At 37.6% G+C, this 25941-nt stretch overlaps 1 protein-coding gene across 2 annotated transcripts in view; it reads left to right on the forward strand.

Annotated features, from left to right (window-relative positions):
* The window catches only part of LOC123564010 (serine/threonine-protein kinase 31-like), an 88250-nt gene that overhangs the window by 52047 nt on the left and 10262 nt on the right, over positions 1-25941 (forward strand). For both annotated transcript variants that reach the window (XM_053536660.1, XM_053536661.1), the window contains 15 exons: positions 4962-5111; positions 7160-7542; positions 7861-7990; positions 9278-9384; positions 10252-10420; positions 11739-11861; positions 12113-12217; positions 15054-15143; positions 15577-15687; positions 17546-17794; positions 18003-18098; positions 20650-20730; positions 20980-21093; positions 21617-21724; positions 24632-24868. In XM_053536660.1, coding sequence (XP_053392635.1) covers positions 4962-5111; positions 7160-7542; positions 7861-7990; positions 9278-9384; positions 10252-10420; positions 11739-11861; positions 12113-12217; positions 15054-15143; positions 15577-15687; positions 17546-17794; positions 18003-18098; positions 20650-20730; positions 20980-21093; positions 21617-21724; positions 24632-24868 — 2253 coding nt within the window. The remainder of the gene's footprint in view (positions 1-4961; positions 5112-7159; positions 7543-7860; positions 7991-9277; positions 9385-10251; positions 10421-11738; positions 11862-12112; positions 12218-15053; positions 15144-15576; positions 15688-17545; positions 17795-18002; positions 18099-20649; positions 20731-20979; positions 21094-21616; positions 21725-24631; positions 24869-25941) is intronic.

Genomic DNA, 25941 nt, shown 5'->3' on the forward strand with positions numbered 1-25941 from the left:
GACAACTGTATACTTTAATAATGGGGATATATATCTGCTGTCAGACCACTGTAGGCTTAATATGGGTATGTATCGCTGTAACAGGAATGGGTATACTTTAGGAATGGGGGATATAGTATCTGCCGTCAGACAACTGTATACTTTAGGAATGGGGATATATCTCTGCAGACCAGTGTATACTTCAGGAATGGGGATATATCTGCCAGTCAGACAACTGTATACTTTAGGAATAGGGGATATATCTGCCTGTCAGACCACTGTATACTTAAGAATGGGGGTATACTATTCTGTCAGTCCACAGTATAATTCTCAGAATGGGAGATATATCTTGCCAGACAGACAACTTGGATATTTTAGTATGGGGATATCTGCTGTCACCACGTATACTTTGGTAATGGGGTTTTTCTTCCGTCGTGAGACGTATCTTTAGGAAGGGGGATAATTCTGACATGTACCCCAACTGTATCTTTGGAATGCGGATTAATATCTGCCATAGCAATTATATTTCATTAATTGTAATATGGGTTATATTACCTGTCAGACCACTGTATACTTAGGAATGGGGGTTATATTGCCTGTCAGACCACTGTATACTTCAGGAATGGGGGATTTATCTTCCATACTTTAGGAATGGGGGATATATCTGCCTGTCAGACCACTGTATACTTTAGGAATGGGGGATACATCTGCCTGTCAGACCACCGTATACCTTAGGAATGGGGGATACATCTGCCTGTCAGACCACTGTATACTTTAGGAATGGGGGATATATCTGCCAGTCAGACCACTGTATACTTTAGGAATTGGGGATATATCTGCCAGTCAGACAACTGTATACTTGAGGAATATGGGATATATCTGCCAGTCAGACCACTGTATACTTTAATAATAGGGGATATATCTGCCAGTCAGACCACTGTATACATTTAGAATAGGGGATACGTCTGCCTGTCAGACCACAGTATACTTTAGGAATGGGGGATATGTCTGCCTGTCAGACCACTGTATACTTTAGGAATGGGGGATATATCTGCCTGTCAGACCACTGTATACTTTAGGAATGGGGGATACATCTGCCTGTCAGACCACTGTTTACTTCAGGAATGGGGGATATATCTGCCTGTCAGACCACTGTATACTTTAGGAATTGGGGATACATCTGCCTGTCAGACCACTGTATACTTCAGGAATGGGGAATATATCTTCCATACTTTAGGAATGGGGGATATATCTGCCTGTCAGATGGCTGTATACTTAGGAATGGGGGATATATCTTCCATACTTTAGGAATGGGGGATATATCTGCCTGTCAGACCACTGTATACTTAAGGAATGGGGGATATATCTGCCATACTTTAGGAATGGGGGATATATCTGCCTGTCAGACAGCTGTATACTTTAGGATAGGAATATATCTGCCTGTCAAACCACTATACTTTAATAATGGGGTATATATATATATAACTGCCAGTCAGAATGCAATATTCCTCAGTAATGGGAGATATATCCACTTGTCAGACAACAATATGTAATAGTTATAGTATGTGTGAGGGTGTGTTACCAGGATATATCAGAGCTAGGGGTACATCGAGGGTATTTTTCTCTGCACATATCGTCGAGGCCGGTAGGCCGAGACAGATATGTGAAGAGAAAAATAACGAGATGTACCCCTAGCTCTGATATATCCTGGTAACACACGAGCATTACATATTATAACTGTTTTATCGCATAGTTTATCATTAAAATTTATATATTATTTTCATTTAAATTTGTTTATTATTATTTTTACTATTTTGATTCCCTTTCTGCGCCTCGCTGACTGAAACACTAAAACTTCTGTTTTAGAAAATGTGTTCCCCAGATAAAAGTACCCAACAAATTTCTGCACTGGTTTTAAATCTTTGCATTTCATTGGCCAGACATATTGTAAAACTTGTTGTTATGTTTGTAAAAAAAATCAAAGAAAAAGAAACATTTGAGAAATCTCAGAATTTCATATATTTCATGTATTTCTGAATTTGGCAATAACTATCAAGTTTTTGAAATATTCTAGTTTATTTATTCTTTTACTTTATAAATGTAGGTGTTTGTGACAATTCTTTCTCTGTGAACTGTAAATTGGAGCTAAAATCATCTTTTCTTTGAAAGGAAAAAATTATACTCCCTTGATAGGACCTCAATAGAGAAAAAGTGTTCCGATATATATCGGAACAGTTTTACTGTGCTGATATATATCGGAACACTTTTTTTCTTATGAAACTCCATAGAGATTTCCGTGTTGATATATATCGCAACAGTTTTGTAAGATATCAGCACAGTTTTGTAGTAATAATGTGTGTTACTATGTATAACATGCTGCAAAGATCAAAGGAAAATTGCCACACTATGCGATAATCATCAGTAATTGGAGGATATGTCCATTTGTCAGACTGCTGTATTCTTTAGTTATGGGGATATATTCATTTGTCAGACCACTATATTCTTTAGTAATGTGGATATATCCATTTGTCAGACTGCTATATTCTTTAGTAACGAGGATTTGACCTTTTGGTCAGATGGCTGTATTCTTTAGTAATGGGGATATATCCTTTTGTCAGACCACTATATTCTTTAGTAATTGGGATATCTCCTTTAGTCAGGCAGCTATATTCTTTAGTAATGGGGATATATCCATTTGTCAGACCACTATATTCTTTAGTATTTGGGATATCTCCTTTAGTCAGGCAGCTATATTCTTTAGTAATAGGGATATATCCATTTGTCAGACCACTGTATTCTTTAGTAATGGAGATATATCCTTTTGTCAGGTGGCTATATTCTTTAGTAATGGGGATATATCCATTTGTCAGACCACTGTATTCTTTAGTAATGGGGATATATACTTTTGTCAGGTGGTTGTATTCTTTAGTAATGGGGATATATCCTTTTGTCAGGTGGCTGTATTATTAGGTTATTTAACTTTGTTCTTTACAATGCAGAGACATATTTGGATGAGTACCCAGCTGAGATACTGTAGTATTTCTGCCTTCCTCATTTCAAGAGTCATAATCTAACTCTGTACATAGAGCACCTACTTCACCAGATTTATATTCGGAACATTTTCACGCGTTTGGGGCTTTATCGTATGTTTAACATTGGACTTTTTTAACGTCCAAATATGGAAAAAATACAGATTTTTTGTATGCACCTGCGTCCAATAAGGTAATATATTGTACGATCACGTGTTGCAAATGAACATTCACGATTGCATAGATAAAACAGATATAGAATAATCTTCAGTAATGGGGATATATCCTTTTGTAAGGCGGCTATATTCTTTAGTAATGGGGATATATCCATTTGTCAGACCACTATATTCTTCAGTAAAGGGGATATATCCTTTTGTCAGACAGCTGTATTCTTTAGTAAAGGGGATATATCCACTTGTCAGACCACTCTATTCTTAAGTAATGGGGATATATCCTTTTGTCAGACCACTATATTCTTTAGTAATGGGGATATATCCACTTGTCTGACTACTATGTTCTTCAGTTATGGGGGCAGTATCCACTTTTCAGACTGTATCAAGCCTCCCTCGAGGCATAAATTTCTTCATGTGAGGAAGCCATCCAGCTGGCTTCTCGAAGGTTGATGGTTCTACCCAGGAGTTCGCCAATGATGAAATACTGCTCGGAGGGGCACCTGGGGTCTTCATCCACCATCAAAGCTGGAAAGTGGCCATATGACTTATATTGTGTCTTTGTGATGTTTAACTTGACAAAACAGACATATATCCACTTGTCAGATCACTAAATTCATCAGTAATGGGGATACACCCATTTGTCGGACTACTAAGACAACAGTAATGGAGGATACTACTTGTCAGACCAATATATTATTCGGTAGTGGAGGATATATCCACTTCTCAAACAACTAAGGGAAATATCTGCTTGTCAGAGTACCATGTACTTCAACAATGGGGGATATACCTCTATGTGCTTCAGTAATGGAGGACATTTCCACCTGCAGACCACTATGAATATTAGTAATGGGGGATATATTTGCCTGTCCCACCAATATGTACTTCAGTAGTGGGGGAGATATTTGCCTGTCCCACCATTATGTACTTCAGTAATGGGGGATATATTTGCCTGTCCCACCAATATGTACTTCAGTAGTGGGGGAGATATTTGCCTGTCCCACCATTATGTACTTCAGTAATGGGGATATATTCGCCTGTACCACCATTATCAGTAACGGGGGATATATTTGCCTGTTCAACCTATGTACTTCAGTAATGGGGGATATATTTCCCCGTCCCGCCATTATGTACTTCAGTAATGGGGGATATATTTCCCCGTCCCGCCATTATGTACTTAAGTAACGGGGGATATATTTGCCTGTCCCACCATTATGTACTTCTGTAATGGGGGATATATTTGCCTGTTCCACCATTATGTACTTCTGTAATTGGGGATATATTTGCCTGTCCCACCATTCTGTACTTCAGTAATTATTGCCTGTCCCACCCATTATGTACTTCAGTAATGGGGGATATATTTGCCTGTCCCACCATTATTATGTCTCCCGAACTACTGTGATGGGAGACATATTGATTTACTTCTGTCTGTCTGTCTGTCACAAATCTTGTCTTGACAAAATGTGTTTGCCAATAAGTCCTAGGCAGTTGTGGGAGACATGCACTTTTCTCAAAAGCAGCTCTAGTTGACTTCTGTAATTGGTGATATATTTGCCTGTCCCTGCATTATGTACTTCATTAATGGGGGATATGTCTGCCTGCCAGATGAATGTGTGCTTCAATGACGGAGGATATCCACCTGTCAGACCATTATATACTTTTGTAATAGGGGATATAAATGCATGCAATACCATGGAGGATATATCGGCCTGTCACACCACTATGTTTAATTAAAAGTTCTTGCTGTATGTATATTATGTAATGAGGATGTGATATATTTCAGTACAAGATCCAGTATATAGACTATGGAAACACGGAGGAAGTTGCTATTAGCAGTCTTGTTGAGCTGGCTCCGAATGTTGCCAATGTGAAAGGTCTAGCTTGTAAAATTCAGTTGCATAACACCAGAGCTAAAGATCTCAGTGATAAACAGGTAAATGTCACACAGAGCTCCAGATAAGCTGCGTATTTGCGTATTTACGCAATTAAAATTGCAGAACACCCAATTGAATTCATATAGTGTGCGTATCAAAGCGCAATTAAAATTCCTAATACCCAATTAATAAAAAATCGCTTGGGTATCGCATTTTCCTTATTACTTGAACGGGTAAGAGATTTCGCTAGACAACTGACTGATTATACATTACAGCAAAACAAGTTGCAATTTATCAGAGAAATCACAGGACCATTCAATCGGCTGATTGGTGTTATTTGGACACTTTGTAAACAATTTTCTTCACGCCGATAAAATGTAAAAGAGGGCAGAAAAAACATTGTTGCAGCACAAACAAACAAATTAGTGGAATATTTTTGCTGTTCAACAATGACAGTAATCTCTTTGTGACGATGTAGTGTCACTGATACTGGACAACATCTTATGGGAGAACACATATTGCGGTGAACACATCGTTAAGAATATTGGTGAATTGATCTCCAACTACATTAAATGTGAAAAAGAAAACAACAGTATGCAACAAAAGTATCTCAGAATACATTAAATGATTGGAGAGAAAAATATCTTTGGTACTATGAATTAAAACACACATATTTACATTGATTACACGCATGTAAAATCAATTTTAAAAAGACAATACTGTTCTAATTTATCACATTGCATTACAAATTTAAATACATTTTTGTATTAATCATTGAAGGGTTATATTATAGTACTTTTATGTCAGTTAGTCAGTCCTGGCTAATGATATATACCATGTGAACTGTAAGCAAAAAATACTCATTGTTTGTGTGAGATTAGTGAAATACCCAATTTGTTTTAGAAAATACCCAATTACTTCTGAAAAGGCTGGGTAATGATATTATTTTTACCCAATTCAGATTTCCAATACCCAATTCAGACAAAAAGTGATGGTTAAATACCCAATTGCACCAAAAGCTTATCTGGAGCTCTGGTCACACTCTAAAATTCTTCAAGAAAATTCATTTGAGCAAATATTTTATCACTTTTTACTTACTCACATTTTTATTGAAGTATATTAAAAATGTTTATGTCATGTCAGGTAGCATTACTGTAGATATTTTTGTAAAATTGGCTTTTCACTTAATGAAAACAAAGTCGATAAAAGACATATTTGAGAAAAGAAAAACGCCATAAAAGTGTGGAAAACAAGTCAAATGGGATGCATATCATTTTTTTACGTAATTTAATTTTCTGAATGAAATGATAAATAAATGCATAAAATTTGTATGGATAAATTTTTTCTTTAAAAAAAATCAATACTCAATTTTCAAACAGAGATGTTAAGTTAAGCCATTTTTAGCTCACCTGTCACATAGTGACAAGGTGAGCTTTTGTGATCACCCTTCTTCCGTCGTGTGTCCGTGCGTCCGTCCATCAACAATTTCTTGTCTGCACGATAGTGGTTTCATTTATGATTTTATTTTAACCAAACTTGCACACAACTTGTATCACCATAAGATCTCGGTTCCTTTCTTGAACTGGCCAGATCCCATTATGGGTTCCAGAGTTATGGCCCCTGAAAGGGCCAAAATCAGCTATTTTGACCTTGTCTGCACTATAGCAGCTTTATTTATGATTTGATTTTTACCAAACTGGCACACAACTTGTATCACCATAAGACATAAGATATAACAGTTAAACCCTTTTCGGACGATATCTTGAGAACGCTTGAGAACTTAATAGGGAGGTTGATCATGACCAGCAGATGACACCTGTTGATTTTTAGGTCAATAGGTTAAAGTCAAGGTCAGATTGAACCAGAACAGTAGAACTTTTGTTTACAGTGAGCATATAATTTCTGTTCCTTTTGCAATTACTGAATGCATCAAGGGGGGCATTTTGTGTTCGACAAGCTCTTGTTGTTCAAAGCATTACTAAATTACAACCCCACCCCACCCTAGATCTCCGTCATACCTTAAATATTGCTAGGGGGAGCTCTTGTTTGTTCATTCAAAGTAACCAGTTTAGTTTCAAAGGTCTGTATTTTGTTGATTTATTTTCAGGGTATTCAGTTTCTAAAGTCCCTGACAGACAATCAGATGGGTCAGTTAGTGCGTACACGAACTCTAGCAGATGGAAGTGGTTCTTATGGTCAGATATTTGTTGAAAATGTGAGTTTAAGTGAGAGTATGATACAGGCAGGATACTGTCAGAGCAGACCTGCAATGGGAAAATCAAACCAGCAACCCAGGCAACAGCTGAATGATGTGAGTATGCTATCTGAGGTACCGGGGCCCCAGATGATGGGACAGTCATTTTCTGCAGGGATGAAAGCTCAGCGAGACCGCAATACTGTATCTCCCCTTGGACAGCCACCTCCGCTAATGGGACCACCCGCAATGGCACAGCAGCATATGCCTAACATGGGGTTTCCTATTCATATAGGGTTTGTTGTTTTACTATAAGTCACTATTTGAAGGTGTTAAAAGTTAATCTCCTGTATGTCATTTAAACTAAGTTTTGACCAACTAGATCGAATACTAATAGCTTTCATCAGTTATTTTGTGGTATCTAGGTACTTTCCTTTATTTTGAAATTTTATGCAAATTGATTTTTCTGCTGTTAAAAACTGCTATATAAGTGAATATGTTTGTGTCATTCACATCCTGGAATGTGTACTCATTAATTTAGAAATTAAAGAAGTATCAAGAGGCCTTGAAAATTTTGAGAAAATAGTTGCTGTTTTACTTCATATTTGGTACAGTCAACAGCACGACCAGAAAGAGAAAAAGCTTCAGATTCAATTGAGCAAAAAGAACCAAGAGATAGAAAGAATACGGAATGAGAAAGACGCTGCTTATATGCAGGTGGAATATATGCGTTCTAAGGTCAAGGTATGTACCAAGTTACTGTGATACAGCATTTTAGAAATAGGTCTGGCAATAACATGATCACCTGTTTAAATGGGTAGCAAGGGTTTCTGACTAACAATTAGAGAACTGGGATTTTGTTGCCTAGCTTGCAAGTCATTCTGGTTACAATGTAACCAGTGGTGAAATAATTTCAAGGCAACTGTAAATGAAGGATTGCTGTACTGTTGATGATGTTATTTAAACTATTTGCTGACATTGTTCCTTACATTCAGCTATGTATTGTCTGCACATTCAGCTCTATGTATTGTCTGCAATTCAGCTCTATGTACCGTCTGCTTATTCAGCTCATGTTCAGCTCTGTGTACTTTCTGCATGTACCGTCTGCTTATTCAGCTCATGTTCAGCTCTATGTATTGTCTGCAATTCAGCTCTATGTACCGTCTGCTTATTCAGCTCATGTTCAGCTCTGTGTACTTTCTGCACATTCAGCTCTATGTACCGTCTGCTTATTCAGCTCATGTTCAGCTCTGTGTACTGTCTGCACATTCAGCTCTATGTACCGTCTGCTTATTCAGCTCATGTTCAGCTCTGTGTACTGTCTACACATTCAGCTCTATGTACCGTCTGCTTATTCAGCTCATGTTCAGCTCTGTGTACTGTCTACACATTCAGCTCTATGTACCGTCTGCTTATTCAGCTCATGTTCAGCTCTGTGTACTGTCTACACATTCAGCTCTATGTACCGTCTGCTTATTCAGCTCATGTTCAGCTCTGTGTACTGTCTACACATTCAGCTCTATGTACCGTCTACTTATTCAGCTCATGTTCAGCTCTGTGTACTGTCTACACATTCAGCTCTATGTACCGTCTACTTATTCAGCTCATGTTCAGCTCTGTGTACTGTCTACACATTCAGCTCTATGTACTGTCTACTTATTCAGCTCATGTTCAGCTCTGTGTACTGTCTACACATTCAGCTGTATATACCGTCTACTTATTCAGCTCATGTTCAGCTCTATGTACTGTCTACACATTCAGCTGTATGTACCGTCTACTTATTCAGCTCATGTTCAGCTCTATGTACTGTCTACACATTCAGCTCTATGTAACGTCTACTTATTCAGCTCATGTTCAGCTCTATGTACTGTCTACACATTCAGCTCTATGTAACGTCTACTTATTCAGCTCATGTTCAGCTCTATGTACTGTCTACACATTCAGGTCTATGTACCGTCTACTTATTCAGCTCATGTTCAGCTCTGTGTGTTTTCTACACATATATATTGAAGTATTTGTTGTTGTATCCAGACTCTACAAGAAGAGTATGCAGCATCAGCAGCCAAGCTCCAGGAAGATACATTATCAAAGCGTATCAATACTCTAGTTGCTCTGGCTGGTGTTGTAAGACATCTCAGGTAAGAATAACTTGGCTTGGTCACATATTTTGATGTTAGATTTACATATGTTCAGAGAGCAGCCTGGGAGCCTTCATGGCTGAGGTGTTAAGGTCTCTGACCTTGACTCACTTGTCCTTCACTGCTGTGTAGTCAAAACCATACTTGAGGTATAAAATTCTTTCATATGAGGAAGCCATCCAGTTGGCTTACATAAGGTCATTGTTTCTACACAGGTATCTGCTTGTGTCTTTGGTCTTCCATCAAAACGAGGAAAGTCGCAGTATGGCCTACAGTTGTGTTAGTGTGATGTTAAACCTAACAAAAATTAATAGCAAGCAAAAACAAAAACCAAGATGAATTTGGCAAAAATATGTCTTCTTGTGACCACTGTAGTTAACATTCTGTAGAGGTTATTATGAAATAAGGCAGTGCCTCAATCGTGAATCATTACAATCCATCAGCTTACCCAGAAAAATGCGTTTGTATCAATTTAAAGGTAGATTTTGGAATAAAAAAACAATACTGCACATATTTGTACTGATGTGCAAGACGTTACAGTTTGGACAGTTATGTGGATGCTTATTACGCACAAGGAAAAAGCGTATTCTTCCAAAATAACAGAAGTCAGACGCTCTGTGCATGTGCTGGAAGACCACCTTTTTAAATCGATAGTATATCTCATTCGGTATATATCGCATGTTACCGTAGAGGGATCGATTCCCTATTAATCTGATGCATGTTTTTACTGCAACAGCTGTGCTTTGTTCAAAGTGAAAAGTTTTTTCGCTCATCTATGGTAGTGCTTCAGTGTATATATGGTTATTGTATAATAGGAAAACTAAAATATCAGAGAATAAGTGACTTTTTGTTTTATATGATACACAGAGAACAGTTTCCTACCAGTAAGATTTCATGTTTACTAGAGGAAGCTATGGCATTATGTTTAGACAAGGATCGTGTAGACAACAGTAAATGTCGGTCACTGGCTGACGTCAGCACATCTCTAGCTAGATACAAGGCAGCACAAGATGAAATAAGCAAGTGTAAAGAACAGGTATGGAGATTTTGGGTGGTGGGGAGCACTTAGTTTGCACTTGTTTGTGTTTTGTGTCATGCATATCTCAAAAAGTATTTGACTCATAGTCAACAAACCTCACAGGATCGTCATTCAGCATCTGAAGTTGTACAGCCCTCGACTTAGTCTGTATTTGTGTCATTCATATTTTAAAAAGTATTTCACCCAGAGTTCTCAAACCACACAGGATTATCATTCAGCATGTGACATTGTGCATCTGCTGTTTTAATTGGGATTTCTTTTCTTTTTACAAGACCAAAATTGTCGCCCTTGACTTTGTCAAAAATATGCATTAAGGGCACAAAAGGTTGTGTCCCCTGTAACTCAAAAAATATTTGACATAGAGCCGTAAATATTAAAGGATTGTTATATAGCAGGTGAAGTTGTGAGCTTGGTGTTCTTCGCAAGACCAGAGTTATGATAGACAAAAATACACATAAAGTGCTGCATATATATCTTAAAAAATATTCCACATAGAGTCATGAAACCATGTATATTGACAGGAAATGGGGGCACCAGTGTTTTACGGACACAGCTTGTTCTTGAAAAACAATCTCTAGTTTTGTATTGTTAAAAAACATGACCACTTGGGGATGGAGGCTGGTTGTCTTTGTATGGTTGTATGGAAAATATTCTTGTCTGATTTCAAAATACTAGACAGCAGTATCCTTTTCCAAAGTCCTTCAAGCCATATGAATTAGTTAAAACATGTCTTCATGGCTAGTTCCCTCTATATTGCTGTGTGGAAAAGTTTAAAAATCTTATTGTCTGAGGCTGGTTACCAAATTCAAAATAATTTCATATAAATGTTCCTTGTTGACTCTCTAATTCAATCAAGCCCTTGCCCAAAGTAATCCTGAACCCATCTCTTCAATTGTTATACTTTCAGTTGCATCATTTCCCCTGCTGCCCACTTCACATTTGCATCCCCCTCCTCTCTCTCTTCCAACACCTGCCCCACCACCAAAAAAAATATGTATACATGGAAAAAATATGTATACATGGATAATATTTTTGCATTTATGCATTGTCAATTATCTTATTTCAAGGCTTTGCCATTTACTTAAATGTGATTTAATTTTGCTAATATTTCATCTGTGTGACGTAAAAATTGTAGTAATATTTACTGTCTGACTGACAAATTTCACTAATATTTCCTGTTTGTAACTGTTTTGCTAATATGTCTTCTCTCTGACCATGCTAATATGTCCACTCTCTTACCAACTGACAAATTGATTTGTGTCTGATATGAAATAGGTAATTGTTGAGAATAAACAGGGAATTTATCTGTTTACAGTCAGAATTACAAGATCTGATTGGTACGAGAGATGAGTGTCGTCAAGACTTACACAAGAGTCTGAGTGCCTGTTTGGAGGAGATGGAACAGTTGCCATTGGATACACGATCTAAACTAGTACAGGTTAGTGATATACTTCACAATTACTCCAGAAGATATATTCATATATTTGGACTTTGCTTCCAGGACCTGTTGTAATTTCCAGGCATGTATATCTGTTTTATAGCTGTTGTTCACAGTAGATAGATGATGGTTTATTCAGGGTCAGTGTTAGGCAGTTAAAGAAACTACATCAGAGGTTATAAAGTTGAAAAGTCCTCGAGTTTATAAAGATACGAAGCTTTGTTCTTTATATACAGACTTGAATATTTCAGGAAACTCAGATGAAGTTGGTATCGACCTACACAGAATTCTTGAAGCTTGATGTTCAGGATGTGCCAGCCCTTGAAAATGTGGCTCCTGGCTTTACTACATGGAAGGTTTGATATGGATTGAATTAATGTTGTAAAATAATGAGACACAATTGAAAAGCTATATTTGATTATTATAAACAGTTATATTTTTAGATCAGTGTTTAAACTCTGTGTTATTTCTATCTATTACAATTGTAGTTAAGGGTTGGCTCCAATTTGCTTGCTATGCACTTGATTGAAAGGAGATTTGATAAACAGAAATATCTTGAGGCTAGAAGGCAGGATACCATCTCTGTAATGATGCATCATGCATCTTTAGTTTGAAACATTTCAAAAGCAAGTTCTGTAAGATCAGGGATAAAATCTTTGATGCAAAGGCTTACCTGAACACAGTTTATAGATTCTAAGTTAATTTTGAAGCTGGGCTATATGAGGTAATAATCTAGGTTGTACAAAATTCTTTTTATAACACTCAAAAGGTCTTATTTTCCACCTGATCTATATGAGACCTGGTTAGAATGTTTAACAGTATTAAATCTAGGGCATATTTATAACTTGGATAACTATGTCAGTAGATTAAATCTTAGAAAATTAGAAAAACCTTCCCATTATTCCAGATGTCACATTTTAGTACGCAATCTTTTTAGTCCATTACTGGTTGAAAACCAGTTTCAGGGACTAGGATTACGCTTTTCCATCCATTCATCTGTCATTCTGTCTGTCCGTCCACCTTGATATCTGGTTTATAACCCTGTCATTCACCTTGGATTTTAACATAACTTGGCACAAATGATCCCTATAAGACAACATGAAATTCACAAAACACAGACTCCAAACTCTGAGATCTGGGTCACACTTGGAGGTCAAAGGCCATCAGGGTTCAGTGTTTCCCATAATAAGGTGATGTGTCATGCACAAGTTTCAGACACCTAGCTTGAAGGTTAAAGTCACATTAGGGAGGTGTAGTTTAACAGGGTCTTTTAAGTGTACAGTCCATTAATGGAATGTGATAATACTTGGTACAAATGTTCCCTTTATTAATGAGATGACTTGTCATGCACAACCAGACCTGTTGGGCAAAGGTCAATGTCACACTTCGAGGTTAAATGGAAATAGGGTTTTTATATACCTGTTCTGGAAAAACTGATGTGTTATGTGATGGCATGTGCATCTGTCCATCCGTCTGTCATATTAAAACTTTTGTGTCCAAAGCATAAATGGATAACCATTCTAGGTATTGAGTTAAAACTTTGCATATAGGTAGATGGCGAAAAGAGGTAGAGCAGAGCTTATGAACCAGATCGGTAGATCAGAGGTCAAGGTCACAAATGCAGCTCAAAGGTCAAATTTGACTTATATTTCCTGTCAGAATCATAACTTAATAACTATTCAAGGTTTTGATTTAAACTTTACATATTGGGATTTAAACTTTGCATATTGGTAGATGGCGATGAGACAATATGCAGAGTGCATAAACCAGGTTGGTAAGTCAAGGTCACAAATGAAGCTCAGAGGTTAAATTTGTCCTTCATGTTCTGTGTCTGAAACAGAACTTGATAAGTATTCAAGGTATTGACTTCAGACTTTGCATATAGGTAGGTTTCAGTGAAACAGTGTTCAGAGTGCATGAACCAGGTCAAAGGTCAAAGTCACAGCAAGGTCAGATCTGTCTGTCGTTATTTATGTCTAGAGCATAACTTAACAACCATTCAAGGTATTGACCTTTAGCTTGTAGGTAGGTGGCAATGAGACGATATACATAGCGCATGAGTTTGATTGGTAGGTCAAAGTTTAAGGTCACAAAATTACGTCAAATCCATCCTTTTATTTTGTGTCCATAGAATAACTTCAAAACTATGACCAAGGTGGGTGATGATGAGGTCATTTGAGGAGTGCAATTATCCACATTATTTGCCTCCAGTACACACACATTAACCCCACTTTTAGTTTCTTCTTACACCACAGCATCAGGGCTATGGCACCTCTCCCCCCCCCCCCCCACACACACACACACACTATTGTTTTTTTAAATCTCTTTATACTTTACTTCCTCCTCTGATCTAGAATTTTGGGTGTATATATCTGCTTTGTGGGAGCTCTTGTTTTCCAGTGCACTCCATAACTCATCCACCCATCAATGTATTTTGATGGAACTTTTTACAAATATTCCCCATAACAAGACAGTATGTTTTGCACAAAACCAAGACCCCTGGCTAAAGGCAAGGCCACAGTTGGCGGTAAAAGGTCAGTAGGATTTTTTTCTTGCCTGTCATCCATCAAGGGATTTAAATATTACTTGGCACAAATGTTCCACGTAATGAGGTGATGTTAAAGCTAAATATCCAGATCCATAGGTCAGAGGTCAAGATCACTGGATTTTTTTTCCTTTCTGGTCACTTTCCTAGACCTGACTGTAACTTTTCATCCATGCACAGATACTTAAATAACTTCCTGTTAATATTCAACGTAAAAAGCTGATGTGTCATATGGACCCAGTTAAAAAAAAAAATTCTTCAGAAGTACTTCCTTTTAATATGAAGTATTTCTTTACATTTTAGCTCACCTGAATGAAAGGTGGAGAGCTATTACTATAGGTGGATGGTTCTTTGTCCATCATCCACAGTTAAACATCTCCTCTGAAAGTACTTGTACTTCTCAAGAACCTCTTGATGGATCTTCATCAAACTTAGTCTGTAGCATCCTTGCAAGATCCTCTCTCAGATTTGTTCAAATCATTCTGCTTGACCCCTTTTAGAGGCCACTAGAGTGATACACGCCCTTTATTTTTAAATTATAAGGAAAATATAAAGAGATCAGGAAAAAATATCACTATACTATGTGTGCTAAACAAATCCCAGTATGAAATTAAACAGCATTACAAGTGCATGATTTACTTAAACAGACAAAGAAGGATTTGGAATTTGGAGATGTACGAACAGCCACAGATTACTGTGAGGGAGCTCTACAAACAGCCCTTAATCAAGTTAAACAGGTAACTGCTTCAATTCCTCTTCAGTTTTCTGAAAGATCTCAGCAGATACTGCATGAACATTGATCTACAGAAATAGCAAATTAAAGATAGAAAAAAAAAGTTCACCAAACAACTTAATGCATCTTAACCAGCTTGATATCCTATAAAATGTTATATATGCTCCTTTATGAGTCTCCAACAAGGTCAGGGGTAAGTTGAGAGAATTTTTAACTGTAGTAAAAAATATCAACCTTTACTGCCTTCATGTGACGGCAGTGTTAGTGAGTGTTGTTGCAAGGACTAGTTTCTTTCAACATTTTGTTTTTGACAACTACTGTTGTATAAATTGCATGGATTTAGTTGAAATCACTCCACTTACCTTTTGGATTTTGTTGTTTTCTTTGGAGTAGTTTTTTATTATTTTACAATACATTGTTTCAAGTTTCTTTTATAGAATATCAGTGTGGAGACAATATCAAAGACAGAGAAATCTGATGTAGATATAGATGACCTTTTCAAGACTTACGCACATGCTCTTCAAAGGGAGATCAATGTAACAGACTTGGTATGCAACTTGCATAAATTTCTAAAGAAGATTTTATTTTACTGATCATTTGATGTAACTGATGTCAGTGAGATTTGCAGGGGATTAATTGACAGTGTTGTTTGATTTTTAGCTTGACTATACAAAGCATAAGGAGAGCTATCCTACTCGACCCGGCGTCGGCATCTTTCCGCATCCCCGCCTTGGTTAAAGTTATTTTACACTTTCTCTTTTTTTTGCGCCCAAAGGGACTTATTATGTTATACCCCCGGTGTCCATCTGTCCGTCCGTTAGGAATTTCGTGTCCGCTCTGTAACTCTTGAACCCCTTGAAGGATTTCAAAGAAACTTGACACAAATGTTCACCACACTGAGACGATATGCAGAGCGCATGTTTTGGATGTCTTGTTTCAAGGTCAAGGTCACACCTAGAGGTCAAAGGTCATATTAGTTTGTTTCGTGTCCGCTCTGTAACTCTTGAACTGCTTGAAAGATTTCAAAGAAACTTTGCACAAATGTTCACCACACTGAGACGACGTGCAGAGCGCATGTTTTGGATGACTTGCTTCAAGGTCAAGGTCACACTTAGGAGTCAAAGGTCATATATGACTGCTTTGTGTATATTGCTCTGCATTGCAGTGCTCTTGTTTTTAATTGGCAGATCCCTTTTTTGTTCACTTACAAAAAAAATATTTTTAATTACTTCCCTTTTATGTTACTATAAATAGCTTTATTTGAAACTTTTTTATAATTGGCCGTAGGGGAAAACCGAGACCACTTTTCTGTGGTACCTCCAATTTTTAGGTGTATTTTGACATACCTGTACCTGGTAAGGATTTCTTTGTGGACATAGAATTTTTTTTGGAATTTCTTCCCTCTGTTGTTCCTTTCCTATGGGCTTCAACAGTCAAGTTCTTTAAATTTTGCTCACATCCTCTGATGTAACCCTTCGAGCGTATATTGCCCTGCTTGGCGGTGCTCTTGTTTCTTCTTATCTCTGTAATTACTTGATGGATTTGATTCAAACTTAAAAAAGTTGTTCAGCATCATCACCCACATCATATGACACAAGATGCTTAACTCTGGCTCCAATATCTCATGATTTATCCCCCCTTTTCACTTAGTTTTTCAGGTTAAAGTTTTGATGCACTTTCACTCTATCTCTGTTATTACTGAATGGATTTGATTCAAACTTAAAATAGTTGTTCAACATCATCATCCACATCATATAACACAAGGTGCATAACTCTTGCACAAATTTTTCATGAATTATTCCCCCTTTTTACTTAGAATTTCAGGTTAAAGTTTTGATGCACTTTCACTCTATCTCTGTTATTACTGAATGGATTTGATTTAAACTTAAAATAATTGTTCAACATCATCACCCACATCATATGACACAAGGTGCGTAACTCTGGCACCTTGGGGTTCAAAGATCAAGGTCATAGGAGCCTGAACATTGAAAATGGTTTCATCTCAGTAACTTGAGAATCACTTGACCCAGAACATTCAAACTGGGCTTATGAAGTAGATGACCTCTAGGATGGAGATAATTGATTAGGTCTTCAACAATAAGTCATTTAAAGTTTTTTACTGTTTTTCTGTCAGTTGCTTAAAGGACAAAGGTCTTAGTGATCTCTGGAGGCCATCATAGAGGGTGTGTGTGTTTTACAAACATATCTTGTTTTGAATTTACCCTCTGTGTTTATTATTTAATGTTTGCTCAGATTTTTTTTTTACATATAAAACATCTGTGGGTAAGGTTGCCATCTCTGGTTTCTGTTGAGTTTAAACTATATGAGAATTTTTTTTATACTTTCTTGTATGTGGTTTTTTGCATGTTGGTCAGTTGAAAGATATTTGATAATGTGTTATTTAAGGTGCATGGGAAGGATGCAAACTTTGTTGCTGTGGTGATAGCTTCAGTTAGGAAGGAGTTACATCAGGAGGCAGCAACTCTAGAAAACATCTCGGTGTTGCATCGGGAATTCTCTACACGTAAACTGACCATAGAACCATGGCTGAATAAACCTCCAGCATTCACTGACTTCCAGGAGAACAGGAAACAACTTAGAAGTTTGAAATCCAAACTGAGACACATACAGGCAGACAAACTCGACCTTGAAGAGGTAATCAACTTTGCTCAACAAATTTAAATTTAATGTATTTCCTTCCATTTCCATTAATATCATGTTGGCTCAACAATTTTTGCCAGCGTACAATATCTGTCATTTATAATTATAATTCTATTTTCTTTGGTTATCAAACTGCACATGTTGTTCAATTTTGTCTTACCTTCAGGTTAAAGTTAATCAGATACTTTTAATGTTTCTATAGAGTGGAGATGAAGAAGAATTAATCAACATTAAAGAGGAGGAAGAGAAAATCCGATCCCAGTTGCAGGCAGCACTTGTACAGTCAGATCAGCTATTGGTAGGAATAAGTAAATTCAATTTTTAATTTCTTATGCCCAGTATCATACTTCATGGGGAGAAAAAGAAGTGTTATAGTATGAATTGATTTGTTCAAGTTACAATACAGGACGAAATGCCTCTTCCATTACATTCTCATGTATATATGGAATGATTAATCCTTCTGTTCTGTTAGCATAGCAGAGAGGGAGCACTGATCAAACTTTGTCACTCTGTTAGCACAGCAGAGAGAGCACTGATCAAATATTGTCACTGTGTTAGCACAGCAGAGAAGAGCACTGATCAAACTTTACTACTCAGTTAGCACAGCAGTGAGAGCACTGATCAAACTTTGCTACTCTGTAAGCACATCAGAGGGAGAGCACTGATCAAGCTTTGCTACTCTGTTAGCACATCAGAGGGAGAGCACTGATCAAACTTTACTACACTGTTAGCACATCAGAGGGAGAGCACTGATCAAGCTTTGCTACTCTGTTAGCACAGCACAGCAGAGAAGAGCACTGATCAAGCTTTGCTACACTGTTAGCACAGCAGAGAGGGCACTGATCAAACTTTGCTACTATGTTAGCACAGCAGAGAGGGCACTGATCAAACTTTGCTACTCTGTTAGCACAGAAGAGAGAGCACTCAGTCTGATCAAATATTGTCACTGTGTTAGCACAACAGATAGAGCACTGATCAAACTTTGCTACTGTGTTAGCACAGCAGATAGAGCACTGATCAAACTTTGCTACTCTGTTAGCACAGCAGATAGAGCACTGATCAAACTTTGCCACTCTGTTAGCACAGCAGTGAGAGCACTGATCAAACTTTGTTACTCTGTTAGCACAGCAGATAGAGCACTGATCAAACTTTGCTACTCTGTTAGCACAGCAGAGAGAGCACTGATCAAACTTTGTTAGCACAGCAGTGAGAGCACTGATCAAACTTTGCTACTCTGTTAGCACAGCAGATAGAGCACTGATCAAACTTTGCTACTCTGTTAGCACAACAGAGAAGAGCACTGACCAAACTTTGCTACTCTGTTAGCACAGCAGTGAGAGCACTGATCAAACTTTGCTACTCTGTTAGCACAGCAGATAGAGCACTGATCAAACTTTGCTACTCTGTTAGCACAGCAGATAGAGCACTGATCAAACTTTGCTACTCTGTTAGCACAGCAGATAGAGCACTGATCAAACTTTGTTAGCACAGCAGTGAGAGCACTGATCAAACTTTGCTACTCTGTTAGCACAGCAGATAGAGCACTGATCAAACTTTGCTACTCAAACTTTGCTACTCTGTTAGCACAGCAGCGAGAGCACTGATCGAACTTTGCTACTATGTTAGCACAGCAGAGAGAGCACTGATCAAACTTTGCCACTCTTAGCACAGCAGTGAGAGCACTGATCAAACTTTGCCACTCTGTTAGCACAGCAGAGAGAGCACTGATCAAATATTGTCACTGTGTTAGCACAGCAGAGAAGAGCACTGACCAAACTTTGCTACTCTGTTAGCACAGCAGAGAAGAGCACTGATCAAACTTTGCCACTCTTAGCACAGCAGAGAGAGCACTGATCAAACTTTTCTACTCTGTTAGTGCAGCAGCAAGAGCACTGATCAAATATTGCCACTCTGTTAGCACAGCAGAGAGGGCACTGATCAAACTTTGCTACTCTGTTAGCACAGCAGAGATAGCACTGATCAAACTTTGCTACTCTGTTAGCACAGCAGAGAGAGCACTGATCAAATATTGTCACTGTGTTAGCACAGCAGAGAGAGCACTGATCTAACTTTGCTACTCCGTTAGCACAGCAGAGAGAGCACTGATCAAATATTGTCACTGTGTTAGCACAGCAGAGAGAGCACTGATCAAACATTTTCACTCTTAGCACAGCAGGGAGACCACTGATTAACTCTTTCTACTCTTAGCACAGTAGGGAGAACGCTGATCAATGCTTGCCACTCTATTAGCACAGCAGGCAGAGCACTGATTAATGCTTGCCACTCTGTTAGTCTAGCAGGGAGGACACTGATGAATGCCATTCTTGTTTGCTTAGGGAGAGCACAAGACTGACAAGAGGTTGTTAGCTGGATTATTTGGTGAGGGGAATGTTTCTCATTTAAATATCATAGCTATGTCTCTTCAAGATAATTTTTATGTCGAGCCCGCTTGCGGTGAGCTCGACTTGGTCGCCACTTTTGGTGGTTCGGTGTATATGCGGGCTTCCATCCGATTTTGTCTGGACGATAACTTTGACATCCATGGACCAATCTTGTTCATACATCACAGGATTATTGTTAAGCATGTGATTTTTTTCACCTTGGGTTTTATTTTATTGGACTTATGGGCTTCATATGCAATTTAGACCTAAACATTGGTGGTGTACCGGTATGTGTCTGAAAAAGTATTTGGCCTAGTCTCATGAAACTTTGTTGTAATGTTGAACATGTGAAGTTGTGCACCAGAGGTTATATTAGGGATTTATCCTCTCTCCTTTCCCAGCGAAAATATGTTGGGGCACCAGTGGACACACATCTAGTTTATATATGTGTATTTTTATATTTGTCAGAATGAGGTAGCAACATTGGCTGATTCAAACTTCCCAGAGCTGATTTTACAATATCCAGATCTTGGTATTGACAGTTATCTGGTAAGTGAACAGTATTGTCTTGACACTGGAAGTTCGAAATTCTTTGAAAAGAATGGATAAGGACATTTACTGTACTTCACATTTGTGTTTTATTTTGTGAAACATAAATTATCTCTAAGTTCTGAATCATATTCTGTTTCATTCAGCAAAATGTAGTTGATATTGAAAATGTCTATTCACATGAATGTTGTATTCTCTTCTGCTGCATTGTCTTTAATCACCCCAGTTAATTTATATATATATTTTCAGTTGTACAAGGGTATTGTGAAGGCAAACCGAGAAATAGATCATTACTGTCTCAAGCCCAGTTTCCGGCCTGGTCTGCATACATCAGTTTTCAGTGGGGAACCAGTCATGCTGCAGGTACTTTTAAACAGGACAAGCCTGGTTTCCAGCCTGGTCTACATATATCAGTCTTCAGTGGGGAACCAGTCTTAATGCAGGAACTTTATGACAATGATATAGCTCCCTTCTTTGTAAAGCTCGGCTTCTGGCGAGTGTCTGCTTTATCATATCAGTATTTAATTTTATAAATAACTTTTTAATTAGCTTTTAGTTCCTTGTATTTGTTCATATTGACATGCAGTATCTAGTCAGCCCCAAACACTCTTCCAATGTAGTGTTTTAGTATATCTATCTACCCTCATATTACTCCTTACCAGCACAATTTTGTTTACTTTAAGTAACTTGAGTTTCTTGATATCTCTCTTAGAATACCATTAAACATATGATGGTAGTTACAGTTTTTGTCAGACATGTTAAGTGTTTGAGAGAAAGGGTAATGGTTAATCACACATAATACATGTGTAATATATGCAGTTTTGACATATCAAACATATGGTTAGTATGTGATAGATGCAGTTTTATGACATATTTTTGTTTTCAGGAGTTTCATATAGGAGATAGTGAGCATTGTTCTAAAGAAGATTTTATGAAACAGCTAGTCAGTTACAATCAGGACACTCATCTTATACAAGCAGTGTTTTTCTCAAAGGTAATCTGTTTATGCTTTAAAGAAATGAGCATATCAAAATGCATTTGTTGCATTCACAACTGTTACACTAGCTTTTTGTGTGAAAACTGTGTACATTTTGACAAGATAACATCAGCACATAGCTAAAATCTGCACTTTGTAATTCAATATTTTCTTTCTTAAAAAACTCCAGCTTCTGAAGATCTTGACAAAATTAGTATTAACTGTATTTATGATGACTGAATTCTTGTTTACAAAAATCGCTTTTCAAAATGTGATTCAACTTCCAGTGCTCATATACGAACAGCTTCTGTGTTGTTGGGGACACCACAGGTTTCTAATAAAATGTGATTCCGTGTTGGCAAGTGGGGTAAAAAACAAGCACAATCAAACTTCAAGTGATATTTATGCCCCCTTCGAAGGGTATATTGTTTTGCAGCTGTTGGTCGGTCGGTCCGTAGACAGTCGGTTACCGGATGATAACTGAAGAATGCTTGAGCCTAGGATCATGAAAGTTGACAGGGAGGTTGGTCATGATGGTTTTTAGGTCAAAGGTCAAGGTCACAGTGACCTGGAACAGTTGAACTGTTTCTGCATGATAACTTGAGAACGCTAGGACCTAGGATCATGAAACTTAATAAGGAGGTTTGATCATAACCAGCAGATGACCCCTATTGATTTTGAGGTCAGGGTCAAGGTCACAGTGACCCGGAACAGTTAAATAGTTTCCGGACGAAAACTTTAGAACGCTTGGGCCTAGGATCACTGCCTTACACTTGCATGATCGTATGAGGCGACTAATAGGGTCTTAACACTTGGTTTTGCTGTAACTCTGTGATTCCAGCAGGTATGCAAATTTTGATTCCATACCTCTTGTTTTTATTTCGATGTAAATGAGATATGAAACCAAAAAAGGAGGTTGATCATGACCAGCAGTGGCCCCTATTGATTTTTAGGCCAAAGGTCAAGGTCACAATGACCCAGAACAGTAGAATTATTTTTTTTTGCCAAATAACTAGAGAATGCTTTGGTCTAAGATCACATTTGATAGGGAGGTCACTTATGACTGGTAAATGACTCATAATTATTGATTTGAGGTCAATACATCAAACGTCCAGTGCACAGTGACCAAATAGTTTCTGTTCCATGTGCGGTAACTGGATGCATCAATAAGGGCATTTCGTGTTCTATGAGGTATTGTTATGGAATTCAGTCCGGGATTCACTATCATTTTCCCATCTATAGTTACCTGATTGGTTGTTTGCATGCCAATGTTGATTTATCTTCTTTCATGGTGCAAAAGACGAAATTTATATACCCCTTTCTGTGCCCCTTAATAGAACATAACTTGTTTCTAAATTTAACTTTAGTGATGGTGTTTTGAAGTTTGTTTTGATGTACAGAACTATGAAATATTTACACAGATGAGTAAAATATTGCTAAAAACTGACTTAGCCTGTAGACTACATCACACCAACCAGTATCCTAAAGTTATAAAGATACTGTTAATTTGCTATAGATTTGTTACTACACAAATATAGAGCACTGGGGCAATTCTGCAGAAATGTGATCCAAATTCTGTCTGAATTACCGATGCTTTTATCTTCCAGTGTTTAGTTAATTTGTTGAGATCAAATGGCATTTTTAGCTCATCTGATTTTTTGAAAAAAAATGATGAGTTATTGTCATCACTTGAGCGGTTGTCGGCGTCGGCGTCGGCGTCGGTGTCGGCGTCGGCGTCTGCGTCGGCGTTTAGGTCAGCTTTTCTCCTAAACTATCAAAGCTATTGCTTTGAAACTTGGAATACTTGTTCACCATCATAAGCTGACCCTGTATAGCAAGAAACATAACTCCATCTTGCTTTTTGCAAGATTTATGGCCCCTTTTGTACTTAGAAAATATCAGATTTCTTGGTTAAGTTTTATGTTTAGGTCAACTTTTCTCCTAAACTATCAAAGCTATTGCTTTGAAACTTGGAATACTTGTTCACCATCATCAGCTGACCCTGTACATCAAGAAACATAACTCCATCTTGCTTTTTGCAAGATTTATTGCCCCTTTTGGACTTAGAAAATCAGTTTTCTTGGTTAAGTTTTATGTTTAGGTCAGCTTTAATCCTAAACTATCAAAGCTATTGCTTTAAAACTTGCAACGCTTGTTCACCATCATAAGTTGACCCTGTACAGCAAGAAACATAACTCCGTCCTGCTTTTTGCAAGATTTATGGCCCCTTTTGGACTTAGAAAATATCAGATTTCTTGGTTAAGTTTTATGTTTAGGTCAACTTTTTCTCTTAAACTATCAAAGCTATTGCTTTGAAACTTGCAACACTTGTTCACCATCATAAGCTGACCCTGTACAGCAAGCAACATAACTCCATCCTGCTTTTTGCAATAATATTGCCCCTTTTGGACTTAGAAAATCATTTTCTTGGTTGAGTATTATGTTTAAGTCAACTTTTCTCATAAACTATCAAAGCTATTGCTTTAAAACTTGCAACAGTTTTTCACCATCATAAGTGGACACTGTACATCAAGAAACATAACTCTATCCTGCTTTTTGCAAGAATGATGGCCCTTTTTAGACTTAGAAAATCATGGGTAGGACAATATTTCTATTACACTAAAAAAAATCAGATGAGCGTCAGCACCCGCAAGGCGGTGCTCTTGTTAAATAGATTTTCTCAGAAGCTAATTGAAATACATTTCCATTGGTCTTTCTGTTACTGCCATTACTATTCTGCCATAAGAATCCCTGCAAGTATTTGAATGTGAAATTTCTTTAAAAAATGAGCTCATCTTTTAAGTTAGAATATTACCTTCATCTTTATTTGCATTTGGTTTAGATTCACTTATGAAAGAAAGTTTCATTTCTGTTTAGGTTAAGCATAACAATAGATAGAACATTAAATATAGACAGTGTTTTCAGTCTGACAGGTTAGCGTATGTACAAAGTCGGTGGGAAGGCGGTCAGTTGATAGAGGCAGCCTTAAATTCACAAACTTTAAGTGCCGAGCAGCTCCATGAAGTTTCTGTGAGACTAGCAGAAGAAGTGGTGGAAGTTCACGCTAGGGGTTGTATACATGGGGAGATCACTCCGCAGACTGTAATCCTGAGAGAAGACAATTCTGTTTTGCTCATGTACCCTGACTTCTCCAAACTACCAGTAAGTAACATTTCTATATGAAAAGAATTTGTTAAATTATTACTATTATCTGGAGATATGATTGTTTTGGGAAGATAGTGTTCTGGAAAAGCTTGATTTTGTAAAAGAATGATAGTACCTATTTTCAAGGGCCTCTTTTGCCAAGTGGTTAAAGTCTTTGACTGTTAGTCACTTGCCTTGCCCCTCACAACAGTGGGTGTGAAGCTTGCTTTGGATGTAGAATTTTTTCAGTTGAGGATGCCATCCACCTGACTTCAGCAGATGCTTCTACCCAGGTACCTCGGCGTGTCTATAATGATGTTTCAGCTGTCACTTGGGGACTTTCTCCATCATTATTAGCTGAAGTCTCCATTTGTTGTAACTTGTACTGGTATTAGCTCGCCTGTGCACAAAGTGCTCAAGGTCCATCGTGCCTTGGTTAATACAGTAGAGGTCACAGAAACTGGAGAATAATTTGGCCTACTGGTGTCAAACTTCATAACATGTTAACCCGTGGTCAGTAGGTGTCAATAGGTTAAAGGTTAAATCATACAAAAACCTTGTGAATACTGACAGGTCTAGGTCAAATTTAAAACTTGGTTACCAGAGGTCAAAAACAAGATCACTAGGTTAAATCACAGAAAAACCTTGTTAATACTCTAGAGGCCAGATTTTCTGTTTGATCTTAAAACTTTATCAGAATGTTTGTCTCTATGAAATCTAGGTCAAGTTTGAAACTGCATCGTCTTGGTCAAAGACTAGGTCACTCGGTCAAATCATACACTGACATTGTTAACACTCAAAAAGGCCACATTTTCTTCCTGTTCTTCATGAGACTTGGTCAGAATATTTGTTTAACTCCTTAGGTAAATTTATAACTGGGTCACTTTGGAAAACTAGGTCGTTAGGTCAAAAAATACAAAAACTTTGTTAATTATATTCCAAATTTGCATAAAACATGGTCAAAAGCTTTGTCTCTATGAAATTGAGGCCATATTAGATACTAGGTTATCTGGGGTAAGAAATAAGTCAGGTGAGCGATACTGGGCATTCAGGGCCCTCTTGTCTTATAGATATCTGTTAGTGTAACTGTT

The sequence above is a fragment of the Mercenaria mercenaria genome, chromosome 2, assembly GCF_021730395.1.
Source record: "Mercenaria mercenaria strain notata chromosome 2, MADL_Memer_1, whole genome shotgun sequence".
Lineage (NCBI taxonomy): Eukaryota > Metazoa > Mollusca > Bivalvia > Venerida > Veneridae > Mercenaria > Mercenaria mercenaria.